This window comes from Cyprinodon tularosa, unplaced genomic scaffold (genome assembly GCF_016077235.1).
Source record: "Cyprinodon tularosa strain WSP-4 unplaced genomic scaffold, ASM1607723v1 ctg461, whole genome shotgun sequence".
Taxonomy (NCBI): domain Eukaryota; kingdom Metazoa; phylum Chordata; class Actinopteri; order Cyprinodontiformes; family Cyprinodontidae; genus Cyprinodon; species Cyprinodon tularosa.
Window position 1 is genome coordinate 514,796 of NW_024039187.1, and position 24,624 is coordinate 539,419.

General features: G+C 44.4%; 1 protein-coding gene across 1 annotated transcript in view; it reads right to left on the reverse strand.

Annotated features, from left to right (window-relative positions):
* The window catches only part of LOC119793857 (anoctamin-1-like), a 75,577-nt gene that overhangs the window by 7,440 nt on the left and 43,513 nt on the right, over positions 1-24,624 (reverse strand). The window contains exons 15-22 of the mRNA XM_038301141.1: positions 19,339-19,407; positions 19,050-19,251; positions 16,103-16,214; positions 15,965-16,022; positions 7,512-7,612; positions 7,193-7,335; positions 2,676-2,828; positions 2,538-2,590 (exon numbers count right to left, since the gene is read on the reverse strand). Coding sequence (XP_038157069.1) covers positions 2,538-2,590; positions 2,676-2,828; positions 7,193-7,335; positions 7,512-7,612; positions 15,965-16,022; positions 16,103-16,214; positions 19,050-19,251; positions 19,339-19,407 — 891 coding nt within the window. The remainder of the gene's footprint in view (positions 1-2,537; positions 2,591-2,675; positions 2,829-7,192; positions 7,336-7,511; positions 7,613-15,964; positions 16,023-16,102; positions 16,215-19,049; positions 19,252-19,338; positions 19,408-24,624) is intronic.

A 24,624-nucleotide genomic window follows, 5' to 3' on the forward strand; every position in this document is an offset into this window, starting at 1 on the left:
ATGGCTTAAAGATGGTCATATTTATTATATCAATCATATTTAAATGTCAAATCATTCTGGCTTAAACATGTATATAAATTTACTAAAAAAAAAACCTTTACTAAAAAAGGTTGTTTTGAGGCAGCTTGAGTGAAGGACTCACTAATCATGGCAGCATGGTCACAATCTACCACATTAAATAGAAGCTCCACAATGAAAGCTTTGGAGGTTTCTTCCTGTTCAAAGGGAGTTTTTCCTCTCCACTGTCACTACAAGCATGCTTAGTGTGAGGGATTGCTGAAGAGTCAATGAGTCGATGCAATCAGCTGGTTTTCTTTAGATAGAAAACTTTGAATCAATCTTACTGGATGATCTGGTGAACTGGAAAGTGACCTGAGATGACATGATGTGAATTGGAGCCATAGAAATAAACTAAATAGAACTGAATTAGACTGCTAAGGCAGTTCTGTACATATCAGCCAATTTCAGAGCATTTGAATTGTAATAACCATGTATCTGGATGCATCTGGTTCCTATTGGCTGGATGTTCAATGGTCAGATTGGATGAGACCAGGATAGATTCAGACTCATACGGCTAAGAAACTGTTTTTAAAGTGAAACAAAACGTGGAAAATTGATGAGCCTATTTTTAAAATTCAATTAAACTCCAGATGAAAGCGACAAAGAAAACATGTGACATTTAAAAAAATGCCAAGATGATGACAGCAGAAGGAGAGGTACCGTAGTGGAAAGTCTCAGTCTGCCAATGGTTTCAGTCAGGGCTGTGACACCCAAACTGGGGCTGCAACTTCAGCACATTCTCCGTCACTGAGATCTCTGTCCAAGACACTCTGTAGAGCGCCGGCACCGTCTCACATGCATGACAGTCCACACATGCCTGCTCTGGTGCTTCTTCCAGGAAGTCATGGTGTTAAAGAAACGACTCTCCCTTAAATCAGGATCTCTGATGGTGCTGTGATGTCCAGTAACGTCTTCAGGTCTTCTACCTTCTCCTTCCTTGTTTTTAGTCTCTTTACTCTTTTTATTTTAACATAATGCATGCTTATAGCTAGCAATGCATGCAGTCTTACATTGTCCGGCCTTTACTATAAAATGACAAACTATTTGCCCTGGTTTTGGGATGTACAGCTTTGGTATGCACTATTTTACCCTTGAAACGTTACTCAAATATAAAAGATTTCCCCAGCAGCAGCTGCTGTAGTTGGAATATTTTAAATTTAGCTGCTGGACGAGGCGCCACATCAACCAATCAGAGAAACTGGTCTGGGAGCTGGCAGGGAGACAGACACAGCACTGCTGATGCAGAGCGCTATGATCACTCCTCTGAAACAGTTTATTAACGCCTAAATTAACTTAAAATGCTGAAACCTGCTGGCAAAATATGTTTGATTTTATTATCCTGGTGCCTGCAGTTTGGATTACGTACATGCAAACAGCTAACATCTACTTCCAGCCGCCACGAACAGTAGGGGAAAACCCCCAAGAGGTGAGCAGGCCTGAGGCAGCTGCTGCTGGGGATTCGCAGTGACAGCGCACCGCCGGTATGTGGGGGTCTGAGCGGCTCCCACAGAGAAAAAATCTTTGAAGGCAGGATGGTAATCTGGATGAACTGACTGCACAGACCATGTTTTCAGGAGGACTTTCTCACTTCAACATAGATTCAAACTACTTTTTACCCACTGATCACAGCTAATATAGCAAAGCTGCTCTCTGGCATTGAACACAGGAGCAGTAGAAGCATCAGACGCATCTGGACTCACTTTACTGGACGTCTGACCTTAATGTGGGCAAGCATCAGAAATGAAGCAGCAGAAGCTTCTTTGATAGCGTGCGGCGTGAACGTAGCATTAGACTTTCTTATGTTTGAATTAACCTATGAAACATAATATTGTAGCTAAAAATGATTTCAGGTATTCCTTATGACATTTCCACCTCTAGTCAAGCACACATACCTCCAATAATCAGGACTAAAGTAGTGTTGAAACAAAGACAAAATGTGAGCTGCATTCCAACTCAAAATGCAGGGAATAGTGTTTCAGAGTCTAAATTTAAACATTTTCCATGGGGAGGATCCCCCGACCCCGATACACCATGCACAGCTGGAGATATGATACACCAAGGTGAACACCCTATGAAATATTCCAAGTTAAAGGTCTGGCATAATCTAATTCAAAGTATACATGTTTACAGATGCTGGTGAAGATTCTCAGTCATCCAGGTCATTGTCATTCCAAAAAAGTTAAAAAAACAATCCACTGGACTTTCTTTTCAAGTTTGAGGACGTTACTCTTTCCACCCAGGAAGCTCTTTCAATAAAAATGTCAGAAATAGCATTAACTTTGAGGTTTTATAGAGTGGACCAAAAAAAAGCCATGTTTTCGATTAGAAAACATGCAAATTGAACCGAACGAGCGGGTCAACCAGCAGAAAAAGCTTCCTGAATGGGAAGAGAAACGTCTTCAAACTTGAAAACAAAGTGGATTGTTTTTCTTAACTTTTTTTGTTGTTAACAGATGTGTGTGTTTCATTTTACTTACATTGATGATAACAGCAACTTTTGCCACTCCTCTCAGAATGTCGTACCATATACCTACACATGAAAGTAAAACAATAATTCCCTGAACAGTTAACCTCACTGCACCTCAACAAAGGAAAATGGGTTTATTCTAACTCACCAATATCTTTGGCTCTCGCCGCCACTGGTCTTCGTAACTCGGCTACAAATTTCTTAGCATCAAGCCGTATTTCAATGATGTTGTTGAGGAGAGCGAATAATGGAGCAAGAGGGAAAGACGCCACAAACAACGTGACAAAGCCAAACTGGATAACTGCAAAAAAAACAAAAAAAAAAACAAGAATACAAAATAATCCAATTAAATTTCATTTATTTAGATTATATTCAATCAAAATAAATTATCCAAGGACACAATCCTAAAACAGTTAAAATTCAAATGCATTAAAATCGGTCTAATAGTATAATTGAATAAAATCCAGTTTTATATAATTTGGTTCAAGGATCATTCATTTGAATCCTCAGCAAAGACTGGCCCATAGAAAAGGCTGGCCCTCAGCAAAGGCTGTACCTCAGCAAAGGCTGTACCTCAGCAAAGAGTGGCCCATAGAAAAGGCTGGCCCTCAGCAAAGGCTGTACCTCAGCAAAGGCTGTACCTCAGCAAAGAGTGGCCCATAGAAAAGGCTGTACCTCAGCAAAGGCTGTACCTCAGCAAAGAGTGGCCCATAGAAAAGGCTGGCCCTCAGCAAAGGCTGTACCTCAGCAAAGGCTGGCCCTCAGCAAAGGCTGTACCTCAGCAAAGAGTGGCCCATAGAAAAGGCTGGCCCTCAGCAAAGACTGGCCCATAGCAAAGGCTGGCCCTCAGCAAAGACTGGCCCACAGCAAAGGCTGTCCCTCAGCAAAGACTGGCCCATAGCAAAGGCTGTACCTCAGCAAAGACTGGCCCATAGCAAAGGCTGGCCCTCAGCAAAGACTGGCCCATAGCAAAGGCTGGCCCTCAGCAAAGACTGGCCCATAGCAAAGGCTGTACCTCAGCAAAGACTGGCCCACAGCAAAGGCTGTCCCTCAGCAAAGACTGGCCCATAGCAAAGGCTGTACCTCAGCAAAGACTGGCCCATAGCAAAGGCTGTACCTCAGCAAAGACTGGCCCATAGCAAAGGCTGTACCTCAGCAAAGACTGGCCCACAGCAAAGGCTGTCCCTCAGCAAAGACTGGCCCATAGCAAAGGCTGTACCTCAGCAAAGACTGGCCCATAGCAAAGGCTGGCCCTCAGCAAAGACTGGCCCATAGCAAAGGCTGGCCCTCAGCAAAGACTGGCCCATAGCAAAGGCTGGCCCTCAGCAAAGACTGGCCCCTAGCAAAGGCTGGCCCTTAGCAAAGACTGGGCCATAGCAAAGGCTGTACCTCAGCAAAGACTGGCCCATAGCAAAGGCTGGCCCTCAGCAAAGACTGGCCCATAGCAAAGGCTGGCCCTCAGCAAAGACTGGCCCCTAGCAAAGGCTGGCCCTTAGCAAAGACTGGCCCATAGCAAAGGCTGGCCCTCAGCAAAGACTGGCCCCTAGCAAAGGCTGGCCCTTAGCAAAGCAGAATTGAAGATCAGATATCCTTTATGTCAAATTTACATCTCCTAGATATAAATGAGTTCTGACTGATACCAGAGTGTGTTTTTTTATTCTTCTTAAATCTCTCTTTTGAAAAATAAGTCTGACAGTGAGAGCGGTGGTAGTTCTCTATATCTCTTTCTTTTCCAGATCTCAGCTAAGAGAAAATGAGACGTATTGTGCTGATTTCCAATATGTCTCTCATTCACTCATCTCTTTACTTGGATCCACCGTCTCAGTTCTGGCTCAGCTACAAATTAACACGCTATCTCTCACTGCTCACTGTTTGACATCTCAGATTCATCTCATCTCATTCTCTTTCATTCTCATTCAAAACTACCAAGACATAGTTGAGATCAGATCAGCAACAGTGGCGTCGGATGGAGTTTGCCTTGCAAGCCCCACCTCCAGCTTTCAGGTCCATTGTGTCCTTAGGCAAGGCACTTCACCTGCATTGCCTAGTGATGGTGGTCAGGAGGCCCGGTGGCGTCAGTGCAGCCTTGCTTCTATCAGTGAGGGCAGCTGTGGCTGCAATGTAGCTCACCACCATCAGTGTTTGCTTGAATGACTGGATGACTGATGGTGGAAAGACCGTCATTTCTAAAAGTGTTTTTATTCAGACACATCTGTTAAATTATCTTTCCAAGCATCCTCGACATGCGAGGGTATGACGCATGGAAAGTGTGTGTGTGTTATATTTCAGCTTGGTGGTTATGAATCTGAAACCTTCAAAATGCACCAGGGGAATAAATCAGCGTGTGTTTTAGTTTCATTGCATATTTGTTCTTTTAGAAGAATTCTGACCTCAGAGAATCACTGCTTGAATTGTGCAGAAGGGATAGGAGGCAACTAGCATCTCTGCAGCACCAAACTAATAACTCCCTGATTTCTACAGAGTGGTTGGGGGACAGTCTTGAACTGGATACGGAAACCAATTCAGTCATGAATTGGATTCCGTATAACTGGGTGCATTAGTGCCCTTTCAGGTTAGTTCTACAGTAGTAGCCATTCAACATTTCCCCACTTTCCTTGTCTAGTCCTTGGATGGTCCCCTACAATTCCTTTTCAAACATCAATCTTTGTTCTATAATATTCTTTCTGCCATGATTTGTGGAAATTAAGATCTAAAGATTAGCGCCATCTCCTGGTCAGACCCTGTAATTCAGTGAAAGGGTGGAGTCAGAGTAAAAACATGTTGCAGGGAAGTGGGCTGCCATTTGGCTGGCATTTTACTGGGAAGGGCCATTTTGAATGGCTGCTACTGTATTTGAGGAATTACTCCTCATCAGCATTTCTCGATATGTTGCGAATTCATCCAACATTAGCCAACTTTGGCTTTGCTCCAAGCTTACTTTTTAGCCTGGAGTTCCACTCCTGTTTTATGCGACTTGAAATTCTTATCAAGCCTTTATGAAGCACAGATTTAGGACTAGATGAATTCATCCAGAATCAGTTTAGGTCTGGAGTTATTTTCTATAAATTTGTTAAAACCAATGGTGGATAGCCAATAGAGAGCGTTAAGGCGCTGCACCACCCACCCAATTACCTTAATTAAGACAAAAAAATTTAAATATTAAATTTAAAAAATTGGAAATATATAAAAAATTTTTTAGATGCGCAAGATAAATATTTAAGCTTAAGTGATAAGTAAAGCAGCAATTATTTAGCTACAAGGCTAGGCTAACTGCATGCAGCGAGATAACGCTTTATTTTGCTTTGCCTGCTTCATTTTTCAAACGTCAGGATCTGACCCAGCATGGATAAAGACAGGAAGGACTGATTTAAAGTACTTTGTAGAACATGTTAGAATGTAGTTTTTATGTTGTTGGCATTCATGTACGTATATATACTGCTGTGATTCTGTCATGACCTGCGCTGATAGCTGGCCTTAAATGTTCATGTCTTTCACCTGCTTTATTCTGATCCCATCCACCTGTACGTTCTGCTTTATATTCGGCTCAGCCCAGCTATCAGGGCCAGATCATTGTCTGTTTATGCCTGTTATTGTCTGTTTAGTTAGTTTATTCCATGGCTCATGTCCTGGTTCCTGGCGGTAAGCGGATTGAGAGGGTTTTTGTGTCTGCCTTCTTTCCTGATTGTGCTCTGGTCCTTCTATGCGGGGCCCTGATGGTGCGGAGAGCATCAGTTTTATTCCTATAAGGCTGGCTTTTAGGAGGAGATCAGTTTAAAGTCTTGCAGAAACCCCGGTACCTAGTCTTGTCTCAACCAATGAGCCCGCCTGTCTTCATCTCAGCATGTCTTTGTGAACACGTTGCTGGACTCTCTGGAACTCTGAACCGGCCTGGATGCTCTGTGGATTCCTGGAACCCCATTTCTGTCTGTTCCTGTGTGGATCGGAACTCCTAATCGAATAGAGGACTCCTGGATCTCAGAACTGTCCAGTTCTGACTTGGATCGGTCTCATCTGCTCTCTGTGGTGGCTGCATAGATCAGGGAAACCCTGGAATGCTTTGCACCGGATCCTACCTTCTACGCAGAGAATTGGCTGAAAGGTTAAACCAGGTAAGTGACTCACACGGATACTCATTCCCTGTCTGATTATTGTGGTCACTTACCTGTGTTTCTCCCTCCAGAGAGTGTTAGTGATTGGGCGGAGCCCCGCCCCCCTCCTGCAGGTCCACAGCTCCACAGCAACCCGCTTCTGTTCTCTTAGTTTTGTTATAATAAACGTTTTGAACTTTCCTACTGACTGTCTCACCTTGAATCCTGGGTCCATCAGTCCCCTTTTATGACAGATACCTTAGTATACATTTGATTGGTTTTTGAAGTTATAGCGCCACCTGGAGAGAACTCCACCAGCTGCCAATGGTTAAAACTAACAAATCGCTAGTTTGAAAAAAGCTAATTATTTTACTTTTACCAAAGGATTTCTTACTTTCTCATTTCTCTGTTAGGCCATATATTTATTATTTCCATTAAAGACCAGATGACTGGATGGGGATTTAACTCATCAACCAGGATGTAAAACTCATCGACATGAGGTTTTGGTGCATACTGTTTAAAGTCCAGCCTTAATCTGTAAAGTAGTCTGTTCATAAAATGAATGCCTTCTACTAACTCATCTCCATATATTCAGGCGTCAGTCCCCCGAATGGCTCCAGGAAGTGGTCCGTTTCATATCTGCGCAGCTTCTTCTGTCTCTCCTCCTCCTGAAAAGCTCCTTGCTCCGACTGAATGTATCGAATCAGCTTCTTTAATTTGCTGAAAAATGTGAGGGGGAAAAAAAAAACAAGATAGATTTGATAAGTTTACTCTGCCGACAGATTCATGATTAAAATGTTCTTTTTAAAGGTTTGCAGTTTTTATAAAAATTGCTGCTTAGTTTTAAAACTTGATTTAAAATCGATGTTTTGTGCCAAAGCCTGAGATTTACTCACGGTATTCCAATCTCGAAGAGGTTGTTTTGAATGAGCTGTTTTCCCAGCATGGTTATACTCAGCTGGATGCACAGCTCCATCAGACAGCTTCCATCAGAGCACTGGGAACCAGAGACACAGGGAAAAGAGTAACACCAGAAAATAACTCTGCCTTTACACAGCATCATTAATGATTAGAAAATTAGAGATAACATAAGATGCTACAGCTACAGTTCTTATTACAGCATTGGATGGAGTTGTTTCACAGGCCCTTGGGCGACTGATATGCAGCGAGAGTTTTAAATACTCTCTACAAACATAAGAATCAGAGTGACATCAGTTTTTATCTTGAGGGGGATTTCTTGATTTTGGCTCGGCCTTTGCAAACAGCTTCACCTCTTCAGAGACTGCGGTTTATAGGAGGGTCTGGCCATTCTCCCAGAAACAGGTTTACACACTGATCTAATCAATCTGTAACACTGAAAATTCATCACATCTGGTACAGCCAAAGCAACTTTGCTCATTTTTAAATGTACTTCATAGAAACAGACTCTAGGGGGCAGCAAATTCAGTGCATGATAGTGGCTGCATGGGTTACGGTCAGCAGAGAGAATATGGGAGACCCTCTGGCCTTAGAAATCCAGCTGCAGGTCAAGAAGATAAAAGTCCTTCTGAGAATAGGGTTGGGAAGAGCGCCTGGCAGACTTTACTTTATTTCCGATGGACAATTTATTATAGATTTTTATTAATTTTTTTTTTACTGATTTTATTTTACTGGCTGTCAAACAATAAGCATTGTCTCAGTGAGAGATATGCAGGTTAACATCTGAGGGGCGATGAGAATAAAGAGCTTCTGCTGCTAGACTCTGATGGAGCAGCTCAGCCACGAAGCTCTCTGAACTCCTGAGCAAATCTGGTTCGCAGCTAAAGAATCTAAACGTTTTTAAAGGAATAGTACACCCAAAACATGATTAGCCTTCATTTTCTACTCACCTCCATGCTGAACAACACTCTGGAGTACTTTTTTGATATCTCAAATGCATCTGGAGATCTGGGAGGCTTCTTGCTGTCTGCTGACATTCAAATAATGGAGGTCCATGGCGCCCGAGACAGAAAGGTCCATAAAAGTCCACAAAAACGTGTCAATATTCCTCCATACTGCTCGTCCAATGTAATCCAAGTGTCCTGAGTGGGTAGCATCCAGAATTTACTCGAAACGAAGTAATTTAGAATGTTTTTAGAGCATAAACAGTAGTGTATAGGATTTCCTAATAGCGCCCCCATGCGCGCTCACGATTCTACGGAAGCCGGCAGACCAAACCGGAAGGAAGTGCGCATTCAGCGGCTGCTCTTCCAATAATGCAAGCGTAGAAGAAGAAATGTGCTGTTTACCTGTGCAAAGAAAGAAACAACGAAAGAAAAATGTCTGAGGACTTCAGTGTTGAGGAAGAGCATGAGTTCTTTGCCGAGCTGAATGCGCTGGTTTGGTCTGCCGGCTTCCGTAGAATCGTGAGCGCGCATGGGGGCGCTATTAGGAAATCCTATACACTACTGTTTAGGCTCTAAAACGTTCTAAATGACTTCGTTTCGAGTAAATTCTGGATGCTACCCACTCAGGACACTTGGATTACATTGGACGAGCAGTATGGAGGAATATTGACAAGTTTTTGTGGACTTTTGTGGACCTTTCTGTCTCGGGCGCCATAGACCTCCATTATTTGAATGTCAGCAGACAGCAAGAAGTCTCCCAGATCTCCAGATGCATTTGAGATATCAAAAAAGTACTCCAGAGTGTTGTTCAGCATGGAGGTGAGTAGAAAATGAAGGCTAATCATGTTTTGGGTGTACTATTCCTTTAAAGTCTGTGCATGTAGTGAGGCTGCAATGATTGGTGCTGCTACATTCAGACCACACGCAGCAGAAGCAGCAAAAACGCGCACACTGTTTCATTTTCGATGCTTGTGTAAGTTTAATTCGGAGGCTCTAGCTGTGGTTGAAATTGGTTGGGCGGAGCTATCCTATCCTTTCTTTGCCTGGAACAATAGCGGATAAAATTGAGAGTCGCTTGGCTTATTTTAATGAATAATGCTATGTTTAGACCGCAAGAACTAGAAGCAGCAAAGAAGCTTCTGCTGTTGCGGTTTTGATGCTTGTCCACATCAAGGTCAGACGTCAAGTAAAGTGTGTCCAGATGCGTCTGATGCTTCAGCTGCTCCTGTGTTCAATGCCAGAGAGCAGCTTTGCTATATTTGCTGTGATCAGCGGTTAAAAAGTAGTTTGAATCTATGTTGAAGTGAGAAGGTCCACCTGAAAACATGGTCTGTGCAGTCAGTTCATCCAGATTACCATCCTGCTTTCAAAGATAATTTCTCTGTGGGAGCAGCTCAGCCCCCCACATACCGGCGGTGCGCTGTCACTGGGAATCCCCAGCAGCAGCTGCCTCAGGCCCGCTCGCCTCTTGGGGTTTTTCCTCTACTGTTGGTGGCGGCTGGAAGTAGATGTTAGCGTTTTTCAGGTCTGTGCTACAAACTGCAACCAGAACCTAACCAGTTTTGTTTTCTCTGCCTCCTAGGTAGAATCGAACTGAATCCTGAAAACTCTGGAAGAGTTTCTCATCTGCACTACCTGTCTGATCTCTGGAGATCATTGGATGATCAATCTGTCTGAACCTGCCTGCCCGCTCTCAAGAAGATAACTGGAGAAAACCTCTGATCTGAACACCGAGAAGTCTGAAGTCAACCCCTGCCACTGCCAAGCCCTCTGCTCACCATCTGCCTCTGGACCCTCCTGGTTCCCTCCCTCTGCCGCTCAGTCAACCACTGAACAGGTACAGACCTTTATAATTCAACAAACAACTGAACCTGGATCTCAGCTAACCGAACTGTCCCTCTCTGCAGAGAACCCTGTTGTGACCAGTTCCGGACCTGTTAATCATAATCAGTCTTTATTATCCATTGTGTGATCAATAAACTGTTAAACTTTTCTTCCGTGTCTGAGTGTGTTCTGCATGTGGGTTAGGTCCCTTAATCCCACCATGACAGAATACTCTGGCCAACAAACTAACCCAGCAGTCCATCTCAGGAGGATGATTGAAGAACAAGGAGCCCTTATCCAAGGTCACGACTCCACCCTCCGTGAGCTCAATACACGCTTAGGCCAAACTAACCAAACTTTGCAGCAATTAGCCAACTATCTCAGAGATGCTACTCCCAGAGCGAAGCCAGCCCAACTTCCGGTTCCGGAGCCAGACCCGCCTCAAAGGTCAGAACCTGTTCCGTCATTTCCTGAATTCCGTCCGTCACTTCCTGTAAGATTCTCCGGCTTGACTAGTAAATGTAAAGGTTTCTTATTCCAATGCAAGTTAATTTTTGAACACTCTCCATCCAGTTTTTCCAATGACAAGAGGAGGATAGGTTTCATCCTCTCTCAATTGACCGGAAGAGCCCTTGAATGGGCTGAAGCCAGATTTCCCTCAGTTTCTAGTATAACTTGCACCTTCGATGAATTTATCAAGGAATTTTCACAAGTTTTCAATCAAGATTCAGACAAATCAATTGATTCTCGAGCTCTGCTAAGTTTACAACAAGGAAATAAATCCGTAGCCGATTTTTCGATCGACTTCCGGGTCAAGGCTGCTGCTTCCGGGTGGAATGAGTGTGCGCTGAAAAGCGCTTACTTCAAGGCTTTAAACGAAGAAATAAAGGATGAATTAGCCACCATTGACGAACCAGCTACCCTGGAGGAATTAATCAGGCTTACAATTCGTTTGGACAATAGACTCCGAGCCAGAACCAGAGCTAAAGTAAGGAGCCATGTCTGTTCTGTACCTGCCTCAATTTCTAACAGTGCTTCTGTTTTTCCGGTGTCACCTGAAACCGACTCCAGACCTAGGAGTCGTAACCAGCCTGTTTCTGTACCTGCCTCTTTGACTCATGGCGTCTCTCCCTCCACAGAAACCTCTGATGTAGAGCCTATGCAGATCGGTCACACCAGACTCACGACCGAGGAAAGGCAAAGGAGATACAAGGGGAATGAGAATGTACTGTGGTGAGCCCGGCCATTTTGTCTCTACCTGCCCAGCTAAGATAAAAGTCGGGGTCCGCCAGAGGATATAAGGAGCCTGGTGGACCATCTACAATCTGAAAGGTCTCCTCATCTGTTACTACCAGCCACTTTATTTATGTCTGACCAAACCCTCACTTTGTCCGCATTCATTGATTCTGGTTGTGAAAAGAATCTAATAGATTCTAACCTGGTTAAACAATTAAACATTGAAACCATTCCCTTGAAGAAACCTCTTAGAGTTTCAGCCATTGATGGAAAAAAGTTGCATCAAGTCACACACCAAACCCAGACTCTTGAACTTCTGATCTCTGGAAACCACAGAGAGACCATATCCTTTTTTGTTTTCCCATCTGCCTGTTCGTCTCTAGTTTTGGGATATGAGTGGTTAGAATTACATAACCCTCACATAAATTGGGCTAAGAGACACATTGAATCCTGGTCTGCCTCCTGCCATGTCTCCTGTCTCCGTTCCGCAGCACCATCTATTCAGTCGCCAAGCAATCGGAGGGAGGTTGAACCACCTGATTTGTCCTCAGTACCCTCTGACTATCATGATCTGGCACCAGTCTTCAGCAAGGTCAGTGCACTCTCTCTTCCTCCTCACAGACCTTACGACTGTGCCATTGATCTATTGCCTGGGCTTCCCCTCCCTAGCAGTCGACTTTTCAACATCTCCAAACCTGAAAGGGAAACAATGGAAAAATACATTAATGAGTCCCTAGCTGCCGGGATTATTCGTCCGTCCTCGTCCACTCTTGGTGCCGGTTTCTTTTTTGTAGGGAAAAAGGATGGATCTCTCCGACCATGTATTGATTACAGGGGACTCAACCAGATAACTATTAAAAACAAGTATCCCTTGCCCCTGTTAGAATTCTGCGTTTGAACCCGTTCAAGGGGCAACTGTGTTTACAAAGTTTGATCTAAGAAATGCCTATCATCTCCTCAGAATGAGAGAGGGAGATGAATGGAAGATGGCCTTCAAAACCCCACTAGGTCAATTTGAATACCTGGTTATGCCTTTTGGTTTGACTAACGCACCTGCCTGTTTCCAAGTCCTGGTTAACGACGTGTTGAGAGATTTCCTTAACATCTTTGTTTTCGTTTATATTGATGACATCCTGATCTATTTCAAGAATCTGTCTCATCACAAAAAACATGTCCGCTTGGTTCTCCAAAGACTTCTCGAGAACAAGCTTTTAGCCAAAGCCGAAAAATGTGAGTTTCACCAACCTTCTGTTAGCTTTCTAGGATTTGTGCTCGAGGGCGGGCAGGTGAAGCCATCAGAGGACAAGATTAAAGCTGTTCTGGACTGGCCTACCCCCAAGAATCGCAAGCAACTTCAAAGGTTTCTGGGTTTCGCAAATTTTTACAGAAGATTCATCAGAAACTATAGTCAGACAGCCCAGCCTCTCACTGCTTTAACTTCTGTCAAAAGAGCTTTCCACTGGTCTACTGAAGCCGAATCTGCATTCAATAAACTCAAGGCTCTTTTTTCCAGTGCACCAATCCTGATTCAACCAGACCCCTCTAAGCAGTTCATCTTAGAGGTGGATGCATCTGATTCCGGAGTAGGGGCTGTGTTATCCCAACAATCCGACACTGATCATAAAACTCACCCGTGCCTTCTTCTCTCGCAGGCTTTCTCCAGCAGAACAAAACTAAGATGTCGGAGACAGAGAACTTCTGGCGATCAAATTGGCTCTGGAAGAGTGGCGGCACTGGTTGGAGGGCGCAGAACACCCCCTGTTGGTATGGACCGACCATAAAAACCTGTCCTACATTCAGTCTGTCAAGAGGTTCAATCCACGTCAGTCCCGTTGGTCTCTGTTTTTTTCACGTTTTAATTTGATCATCTCCTACAGACCTGGATCCAAGAATGTTAAACCTGACTCTCTCTCACGCCTATACTCACCTGATAAACCTGAAGAACCTGATTCTGTCTTACCTGCCAGCTGTACCATGGGGGCCGTTTCCTGGGAGATCACCGACCTGATCAATCTTGCCCAAGCTTCTGAACCTGACCCAGGAAATGGACCACCCAATCGGACGTATGTACCCTCTTCTGTCAGATCTCGTCTAATTCACTGGATGCATTCTGCCAAGTTTTCAGCCCATCCAGGAATAAGCAGAACCATTGCCCTCATCACTCGCCGTTTCTGGTGGCCATCCCTTCATAAGGATGTGAAAGAATATGTTTTGGCTTGGCCCATCTGCGCCAGCAACAAACCATCCCATCAGCCTCCTTCTGGTCTGCTTACCCCATTACCTGTTCCATCTCGTCCCTGGTCCCACATTGCAGTGGATTTTGTAACCGGCCTTCAATTCTCACAATTATTGACAGTTTTTCTAAGTCCTGCCATCTTGTTCCCCTCAGGAAACTCCCGACTGCATTTCAAACGGCTCAACTACTCTTTAAGCATGTCTTCCGACTCCATGGCATCCCTCAGGAGATCCTGTCCGATAGAGGCCCCCAGTTCACAGCACAGGTCTGGAAAAACTTCTGCTCTGCCCTAGACACTAAATCTTCACTCTCCTCAGGTTACCATCCACAAACTAATGGTCAAACAGAAAGGATGAACCAGGAACTGGAATCCACTCTCCGTTGCCTAACCTCTACCAACCCGACAGATTGGAGTCAATTTCTCCCCTGGATTGAGTATGCTCATAACTCTCACACTTCATCTGCAATCGGTCTGTCTCCTTTTGAAATCTCCATAGGTTATCAGCCACCTCTGTTTCCCACCGATGAAAAAGACATATCTGTTGCGTCTGTTCAACACCACATCCGCCGTTTTCAGAAGATTTGGAAAGACACCATAGCCGCTCTGAACCGGACATCAGCCCAAAATAAACGCTTCGCCGATCGCAGACGACGCCCAGCTCCCACCTATTCACCCATTCAACAGGTTTGGCTTTCCACACGCAATATTCCGTTAAAATCCATGTCCCGCAAACTCTCCCTCAGATCCCTCAGGTCCGTACAAGATAGCCTCCGTCATCAACCCGTCTGCCGTCCGCCTGGACCTGCCACCTTCACTCCGCATCCATCCTACGTTCCATGTGTCTCAAATCAAGCCTGTTCTGACCAGCCCTTTGTGCCCTCCGTCCGACTCCCCTCCAACCGCCCGGGACATTGATGGTCACCTTGCCTTCACCGTTCGCCGGATCGTGGACTCCCGTCGTTGGGGCCGCGGTTGGCAATACCTGGTCGACTTGGAAGGCTACGGTCCGGAGGACCGCACTTGGGTTCCGGGAACCTTCATCCTGGATCCCTCCCTGATCGACGACTACCGTGAGTCTCTGCCATTCACTTCTTCTGGACCGCCAGGAGGCGGTCGTTGAGGGGGGGTACTGTTGGGATCTGGAGGTCTGTCCACCTTTCTCCAGCAGAGGGCGCCCTAGGCCTCCTGGAGCCGAAGCTGACTTCTCCACCTGCGGCTCGTTAACTCATCAGGAGACCATCATATAAGCAGTGGCAGCGCAACACTCCAGTGCCAGAGTGTTAAGCCAGTTACAGTTAGCAAGCCTGAGCCAACCAACCTGTCTCATTCTCTGACTCCCTTGAAACCTGAACCTAACCAGTTTTGTTCTCTCTGCCTCCTAGGAAGAATCGAACTGAATCCTGAAAACTCTGGAAGAGTTTCTCATCTGCACTACCTGTCTGATCTCTGGAGATCATTGGATGATCAATCTGTCTGAACCTGCCTGCCCGCTCTCAAGAAGATAACTGGAGAAAACCTCTGATCTGAACACCGAGAAGTCTGAAGTCAAGCCCTGCCACTGCCAAGCCCTCTGCTCACCATCTGCCTCTGGACCCTCCTGGTTTCCTCCCTCTGCCGCTCAGTCAACCACTGAACAGGTACAGACCTGCATAATTCAACAAACAACTGAACCTGGATCTCAGCTAACCGAACTGTCCCTCTCTGCAGAGAACCCTGTTGTGACCAGTCCCGGACCTGTTAATCATAATCAGTCTTTATTATCCATTGTGTGATCAATAAACTGTTAAACTTTTCTTCCGTGTCTGAGTGTGTTCTGCATGTGGGTTAGGTCCCTTAATCCCACCATGACACCGAACAGAAGGTTAGAAGCAAAAAAAAAAAACAGGAGCAAAAAAAGTTAGGATAACTTATCGTTATTTTATAATTATAAGTAGCAGAAAGTAAACCTCAATGAAATGTTAATTAAACATTTGAATAACAGGAGATTGACTCTGGTTGCTCTTATGGGTTCACATTATGCATTAGAATTGATTTAAAAAACAGAAGATATCCCTGGACTGTGCTGTTTCTGCAGACACTATTCACACTCAGTGCTTTATTTGAGTCATTTGCTTTAGAATAAGGATTTCTGTGCATAGACGGAAACAAACTGATTTTCAGATTCATAGAAATGAATATGAGCCTCACCTCTTCCATTCTGTAAGAATCAAAAACATATAGATATCTGCCTGGTCTGCCCACCAGTCTAGAAGGGAAAATAGGAAATTTAAATATTCATATTAATGAAATAAATAGATGAAAATAAGAAAAGAGTTCAGTAGTAACCTTCCCCTGAAGAAAGCAATGTAAATAATTGGTGTGAACGCGTTGACAAACTTCAGAATGAAAGTCTTAAAAATTAGCCTTTCCTCAAAGTTCTTCTCGGTCTTTGGAGCCTCTGAAAGCAGAAAAAAGGAAGAAATTATGAACATAATTTAAGAAAAGTTTAATAAGTTTAGTAACTTTTTTGGGAGAAGTAACTAGTAACTATAGCTAATTACTTTTTCGAAGTAACGTGCCCAACAGTATTATCCAAGTCATCTTGAAAACATTCTTCTTCCAAATGTTGGCTACATATTACCTGTTTTTTCTCTGGCCAGAAGTTCGATGGCAAATCCTCCCTCTTGATGTTGGCAATCCAACGACAAACCCCTCCGTATTTTTTTAATGATTAATGCTAAATTTATGCTAAATTTATTAATTCACTGCACTGTATAAATAATGATCCATTGATTATTCCTTGCTGACCGGAATTTTCCTTTAAATTAGATCCTCTGGTTAAAGCAGTGGTAGATTCCAGTTTTTATTGTCTTCGACAGCTGATGAAGGTCAGACCCTTTCTTTCTGAACACCACCCTGAAACAGCAGCCAATATATTTGTAACATTTTAATGGGCTTTAGCTTGGAATCAGCCAGTCCTCCCAGAAATGTCTGCATTCAGTCCAAAGCTCTGCGACCAGGATCCTTACTGAATCTGTAAAGAGGAATCACATTACCTCCATCGTCTCTCCTCTACTGGCCGCCTGCTGTTTAGACAGAGCTCTCAGTGCTCCTGCTGCAGGGCCATGATCAGCCCCTTCACTGTCTACTTTTAAAACCCATCTTTATTATTTGGCATCCAATGTGGGATGGAACTGTTGTTTTTTATTATTCTTTATTATTTCCCTTGCTATTTTTTACTGTTTCTTCTTACCTTTTACTTTATATATTTGTGTTCCTATGAGCAGCATTTTGTCACAGCCACAGTTCTTTAAAGGTAAATAATAATTTATAGATTAATAAAGTTGTTATTGTAGTAAATAAATTATAATGATTGATATTAGTTACGGTGCCCTTTATCTCAAAGGGGGGAGAGTTGGCTTAGTGCAGGGGTCTTCAACGTTTTCCAGGCCAAGGACCCCCAAACTGATGGAGCGGGGCCCCTTAATTATATATATTGCATAAAATTGTGTTCTATCAAACTGGTTCTCTAGTCACTCTATTACAGATGGAGTGATGTAACTAAAGTAATTTCTCCCTGGGATTATTAAAGTATTTCTGATTCCTGGTTGATGGGACAGGTGTGAATGAAACGGTGTCCAGCTTGAAAGAGCTCCTGTGTGTCGCTGAATGTGTGCATTGATGACTGAAAGACATCTTCTGCCTCCATTTATCTGTTTACTACAGTCTGTTGAATTCATGTTAATGTGGATTTAAAGACATTTCAATTAGTGGAAAAAATTGCAGGAGGGAATATAAAAAAAATCTAATCAACCAAAACTTTAGCGACCCCCATGCAGTACCTCTGTTGACCCCCTAGGGGTCGCTGACCCCGTTAAAGACCTCCGGGGCGGGTTAGTGGTTAGAGCAGTGCGCTTGTACTCTGAGAAGGTTCCAAGTACCTGGTTCGAATCCCACAGCCTGCACTCTGGGTTCCCGAGCAAGACCCTGATTGCTCCCCGGGCGCTGCACAATGACAGCCCACTGCTCCCCAAGGGGATAAGTTAAATGCAGAGGTTTTCCAATGTGAGATCAATAAAGTTAAATTATTATTACTATAAGTGTTAATATAAAAGTACAAAAGTTTAGAGAATAAAAGGATGATAATAACTTAAAATCTAAAATAAAAAACATATCTTACATAATCTTTGGTGTTTTCTATTCTGACCCAACCTGATTTAAAACATTTATAAATTACTGCATGTTGTCCAATGACAGTGTCTAATTTCACTTGCGCCGCTTCTCCTGTTAATACGGTAAAGCCCTCCGGAGCGTCCGGCTCCAGGCTGCACGTGATCCAGATTAGCCAATGAGCTGCTGTCAGTCTGGGTTGCTGCTGCTGTTACTTTTAGACACAGCAGGCAAACCTGTGGCAAGCCGGGCGATGGGAAAGAAGGAGAAGATGATGAGAAAAAGAGAGCAGAGAAAGTGTGGACTGCTGGAAGAACTGCGGTGAACTGGTGAAAGAAAAGTGAAATGGCGTGCTTAAAGATGACCCTGCACATTTCGAGCATGTTTGGCTCAACCTGCTGCTGTGAAGCAGGATTCTCCACCAGGCTCAAAATGAGCACCTTGATATGTGCTTTAGAATGGCTTAGTCTGCATTCAAACCCAGGTTTAAAGCCTTGCAGGGCAGCATAAAGCCCACTGCGAACATTAAGACAGAAAAAAGAAAGAAAATAACAAACGCTCAGTTCAGGTGTTTGAGAAAATATGGGAATCAGGAAATTTTCTACAAACCAAACTGAACAATTGTTGTTCTCTACTTCAACAAACACTTTAGATTTTAAAATGGAAAAATTTCTATTTTTTAGATTTTTTTATTTAAAAAGTCAATGTATACCATGGATGCATAAAAACCTCATTTTATATAAGTGATAAATTCTATTTAAAGTAACAGATTATAATTAAAAATGTCTCCAGACCTTTACTGGATGAGGGATTTTCTTTATTCGGACCCTGCTGATTTTTAATTGGTTACAGCTGATTTACAACATGAATAAATATAATGACTGACTACATGTTTAACAACTGCAGTCCTATACATTTATTAACCTTTATGTAGCTGAGGAATCATGAACAATTTATTATTGATCGTTCACAAGAGTATTGGATTATTTTTAGGATTCTTTTCCTCTTTAAATAACACATAAACTATTAAAATCATTTTTCTCTGAGAGGCTCTTTAAAAGACTGTGACTCAGAGTCTTCAGAAGAGCAAGGGTTCTGGATGTGCAGTAGTTCCTTTGCTTACCTAAAACAGTGAGCCAGCGGGCCACAGCACCATACACTTCATCCAGAATCAGGATGACCACCAGGTTGATGATGGCTGCTGTGGTTTTAACTGTCAGTTGAACGTGGCTTCTGGTGGTGGGACTGGAGCTCATGTACAGAGCAGCTTTGGTGGAGATCCGGTAAAGGATCACACCAAAAACAATGGCGAACGTCACACCAATCTATCAGGGAAGGGTTACAAGAAAAAAACATTTAGTCTTAACAATATTTGGGGTAGAATCATATCTGCAGAGTTATTTTTGACTTACCATGAGCAGCATCATGACGATGTTAGTCATGTATGCAGGAAGGCGGTCTCTACATGTGAGCTTTTCTATCTAAAATCAAGACATAGGTACATGACAACCCGAGCACCAACATTAACACGCTTTGGATGAAGTTTGTTTAAGGCAACTGGAGCTAAAACAAATTCAACTTAATGCAAAATACTTTACAACATTAAAATTATACCAGGTTTATGTCAGTGACAGTAATATGTGTCTACAGTATTTGTTGAGTTACTATTAGATGGCAGCAGATGCAGGGGCTTAAAAAAGAAAGGTAGAAATGTTTGCAAGTGTTTTGAGACTTAGAGTCAACTTTATTTATCCCTTGGGATTACTCCTTCAGTGAAATTCTGGTTGCAGTGGCTTTTATACAGTACAAAGAGCTAAAAGAAGATGTCATTAAAGATAGATACGACAAACAATATAAAAAGAGTCTATATAGTACAAAAAAAGCATGATTTCACCTGCAATGCAGATATGTACCGACCTTACAAAATAAGTAAAAAGTGTTACGCAGGCTACATAGTAGCTGGCATGTGTTATTGCACAGTGAGAGAGAAGAATATTGCATATGAGTGACAATATTATTTGGTGATGGTCGAGGGGTGCAAACTCAAAGCAAATACATAAATGCTCAACAAAGACAAAGATCAGTCTGACACACAATAAAAAGCAAACAAAGAGCAGCAAAGTGCAAACGTCCTGCAAATACAAAACCTTCTGCAAACACATAAATTATGCTAACACACAAAACACACGCAAAGGAAAAGTATGCAAGTAGAAAACAACAACTGCAAGTTAGAAAAAGCTGCAAACTATCTTCAGATAATAGAAAGTGTTTCAGACCATAAGGTGGAGACGAGCAGCAACTCATACTGGATCAGACCCTTAAGAAAGACAGAAACTGGATCCTCAGTGTGTCATGATCATGGCGCAGATGTCTGGTCTGATCTCTCATTTAATTCACCTGCCCAGCCTTGCCCGTTCTCATCACTGCTCATCTTATCCACCTGCTTCAGTCTCCATTTGAGCCTGTGCTGAGAGTTGTCTATCGAGTTTCTGATTACCTGATCCTGACCCGTCCTGCATCTGGACCTCTGAGCCTGCCCGTATCCGTTCTGATCTGTTTGCCTGACCTGTCCTCAGACTCCTGCTGAGGACAGGACCGTCTTTGGACCGAAGCTGGCACTATTCCCGACTCCGTTCAGGAATTCCTTCCGGCACCTCTTCGGACCTCTGATCTCTTGGTTCTAATACATCCCTACTGATCCCCAGAAGCGGTGCTTCAAGCACTGAATGATCACTCATGCGCAGGTCGAGAATTTGTATCAACAAAGTCACCTGTGTCCTACCGGTGATCAGCAGAAGCCTATATAGTAGGGTGACCAAACGTCTGTATTTCCCGGGACATATCCGTATTTCACGTCCTGTCCCGGGCGTCCCGGGTTTTTTTTAGAAAGTGAGGAAATGTCCTGATTTCACTGCGCACGACGCTCCGTGTGACGTAATCCCTGAGCCGCGTCAGTGCGGGCAGCCCTGTTCTTAACCAGAGGCTCTGTTCGAAAACCTGGGCTGCATCCTCCAAGGACGCGGTCTACCTAGACTGGATCCTTCGAAGTCCTTGAAAATAAGGAGACCGGAAGAGTTTTGGCTGTAAATTCGAAGAGGCCCACCCTTCGGCGGGTTTTACCGCCTATGCTCTGTTGCTTAGCAACCATGAAAGTTGACACACAAAGCAGGAAAAGAATGAATACCGAGGTTTTCAAAACTGTTTGTTTATTTATTTATTTTTTTAAAGTTAAAGTGAACAAAGACTACATTAACAAGAATCCAGAGAGGAATAAAGGTTCCAACCACCGGGAGCAGGAACAAATCAAATCAAATGTAATGATAGAAACCTTAGTCAGTTAAATAACCTGCTGCTGTCATTTTGCACATCTCTGATGTTGATGCTATTTTCAAATATCCATTACTGTAAAAATGTCCATAGCTGCATATTGGTTATTAATTCTCCAGTTTTATATTGTTAAAACACTTTACAGAATTTTTTTTTTATATTTTAACTTATATTTTAAATCTTTCTGCTGCTGTAAATTTGCCCATTGTGGGACAATAAAGGGATTTTCTATTCTATAAAAGGGTTAGAAATATATAAGTAAATCTAAACAATGTATCTACAAAATATATCTGCAAAATCTCTAATATTCAACAACAAAAAATACTTAGCTAAGCATATTGTGCAAAACAACAATAAAAAAATTAAACTTCTATCAGATTTATAGTCCCCACGCTGCAGATCTATTAGAATCTGTCCTCAAATTACAGCCAAACCCATTTACACAGTAACAGATAAAAACCTTTAGATAAACCAAACATTACCGCCACATATCTTACTCAATAACCATTAAAATAACTATTTTCATTCATTTCAGACGGAACTATTCACAGAGTTGTATTATATTAAACTGAACTTCCAATTTTCACCACTGTTCTGCGCCAAGTAACATTTCCTCTGATCACGGAGCAAATGCCGATGATGAGACATTTGTTCTTTCAATCAACCCATCTTTCAATCAACCTGCTCCAATTGCAGCGTTCTCCCCCATTCTGTGTGGCTGGCCCGACTGTCCTCAGTTGAACAGACCATTCCCTGGATGGGCTCTCATCATCAGGAACGGTTGCCCCCTGACCAGGGGGTACGCCCTAAACGTCCCGCAACGGATGTTCCGTTTACGATGGCAAAGAATTTCTCCATTCGGACGGTGGGCTGTCTTCTAGGGTGGATCAGTTGTCCTCGGAGCTATCCCAGATGAAGGCTCTGCTTCAGTCTTTGCAACCTCCCTCCTGATCGGGGGTTGGTTTTGTCTCTGGCTACCGATGAGGATTCAGTCGTCAATGAGGATGCCCTCTCGGTGGCGGCTTCTGACAGCCTTTTTCGAGGGGAGCCCCGGGTACTTCACCCACAGGGTCGGATGCTGAATCAAGCATCTCCATGGGAGGCATGGGGGAGCCAGTGGCGACTGCTATGAGAGCTAGCCTTGCACAGTTACGGGTGGATTCTCCTTAGGTTCAGCCTCCCACCTCTAACGCCTTTTTTAGGGGCCATGGACGTGGGACGGCCACCTTTACTGTCCCGCCTTCAGGGGAGTACATTAGGGAACTCCATGCTTGCTGATCCATAATCGGACTCTTTCTCGATCAATGTTAGATGGGAGAGCCCTTGCTGCTATGCAAGAGGCCCCAAGGTTTGGGTTAGGGCAGATGCCAGCTGTGGAACCTGGCATTGCCTCCCTTATTGTTCCTCCAGAGGAGGCCCTCCGAGCTAGCGCCCGCTGTCCATGGCAGGAGTGTCGCATCATGGATGATCTGCTTTGCCGAGCCTTCGATTCAGAGGCTAGGATGGGGCGTATTGGAAACTTGCTCTCCCATTTGTTACAGGGTCTTGCATTTGCCCTGGAGGGCCAATCGCTTGACCAGTCGACTCTAGACATGCTTGATGCATCTCTCCAGGCTTTCGCCTTGAGGTCTCGGGAGCTGGGTCGTACATTGTCCCTCCTGGTCCGTGCTCACCTCCAGGTGTGGCTGGCTCAGTCGCCACTCACTGAACCCTGTAGACGGACACTCCTCACTTTGCCGGTGGTCCCAGAGGAACTTTTCGGCTCAGCTGTGCTTGAATCTCTAGAACGCACTGCCTAGGCTTTTTGCACCAGGCAACAGCTTGTGGGGCTTCACAGGCATGACCGTCGGCCCGCTAACGCTTGGGCAGCTTCTGGCTCAGGACGGCGCTCCTCTTGCTCGTCCTTTGCCCCAGCCTTGCCTCGAGATCCCGCTTCAGGGGTGACTCAGGACCAGACAGTCTGGTCAGGGGCCAGGGCTTCGCACCCCTTTCGGGCTGCGGAACCAGTCCGGCCCACCCCTAGGCCTCAGAGGGGCTGAGGGGGCCGTAGGTGATGCACTGGGGCCGGTGGTTGGATATTTTACCCCAGGTCAGCTTTCGTACTGGGGCAAATGCACCCCAAATTTTTGGGTGCTCTCCACTCTGACCAGGGGATACTGTCTCCAGCTCCGCCGCCGGCCCCCGTCTAATGTTCGGATGACCATCGTCAACAACCCTCTGATGGCACAGGCACTGTCCAATGAGCTATGTGCCCTGCTGGGCAAGGGTGCGATAGTGCCTGGGGACCCCCTGCTGGATCCAGGAGGCTTTTACTCTGTGTATTTTCTGGTCCCCAAAAAGACTGGGGATCTTCATCCAGTTCTGGACCTCAGAGCGCTTAACACCTACCTGAAGGACATGCCCTTCTGCATGCTTATGACCAAAGGGGTTCTACAGGCGATCTCGCCAGGCGATTGGTTTAGATCAATCGACCTGAGGGATGCATATTTCCATGTCCCCGTGGCACAGGTTCACTGGCGGTTTCTCCGCTTTGCGTTCCAGGGGCACCACTATCAGTTCAGGGCACTCCCCTTTGGGCTCTCCCTGTCTCCCCGGGTGTTCACCAGGGTTTTGGCAGCAGCTCTATCCCCCCTGCAGGCACTGGGAATTCAGATCCTGCCTTATCTGGATGATTGGCTGATTTGTGCCACAACCCGCAGTCAGGTGATCCGGGACACTCAGTTGGTGCTCTCCCATGTGCACCGGCTGGGTTTGGGGGTGAATTTGGAGAAGAGCAGCCTCACCCCCTCCCGGGTTCCTGGGTATCCTCCTGAACTCTGTCACCATGACGGCCGCTCTTCTCCCCAGCGGGTGACCAGTATTTTGACCAGGTTGCCTGCCTTCCAGCATGGTACAGAGCCATGGTTCCTGGATTATCTGCCCCTTCTGGGCCCGCTGACCGCTGCTTCCAATGTGGTTCCACTGGGACTTCTTTCCCTGTGCCCTCTGGAGATGTGGCTGAACGGCTTGGCTCTGGACCCCGCCCGCCATGGTCACTAACCTGGGTTCTCCAGTTCTGTTTCTAATAAACGTTTTGATAAATCTGTCTGTTCCCCTCAAATACAGTGCAGTCCCAGCATCAACCAGCACCGTTATGCACAGGCGGTTCATCAGGATTTAAAGGTTTACAGCAAATGTCGTGCTTTTCTCAAATACTTTTACACTTCAATGTTAATCTGTGGTACAATTTACCCCGTCGGCCACTGGGAAGAACAGTGTAATTAGGTAGGAAGTGTTATGTTATGTTATATTGGCTTTTATTGGGAAATTAATCTGCTACATTAACCTGTTTTTTATTTATGTGAATGGACAGCATATATCACACTGCAGTT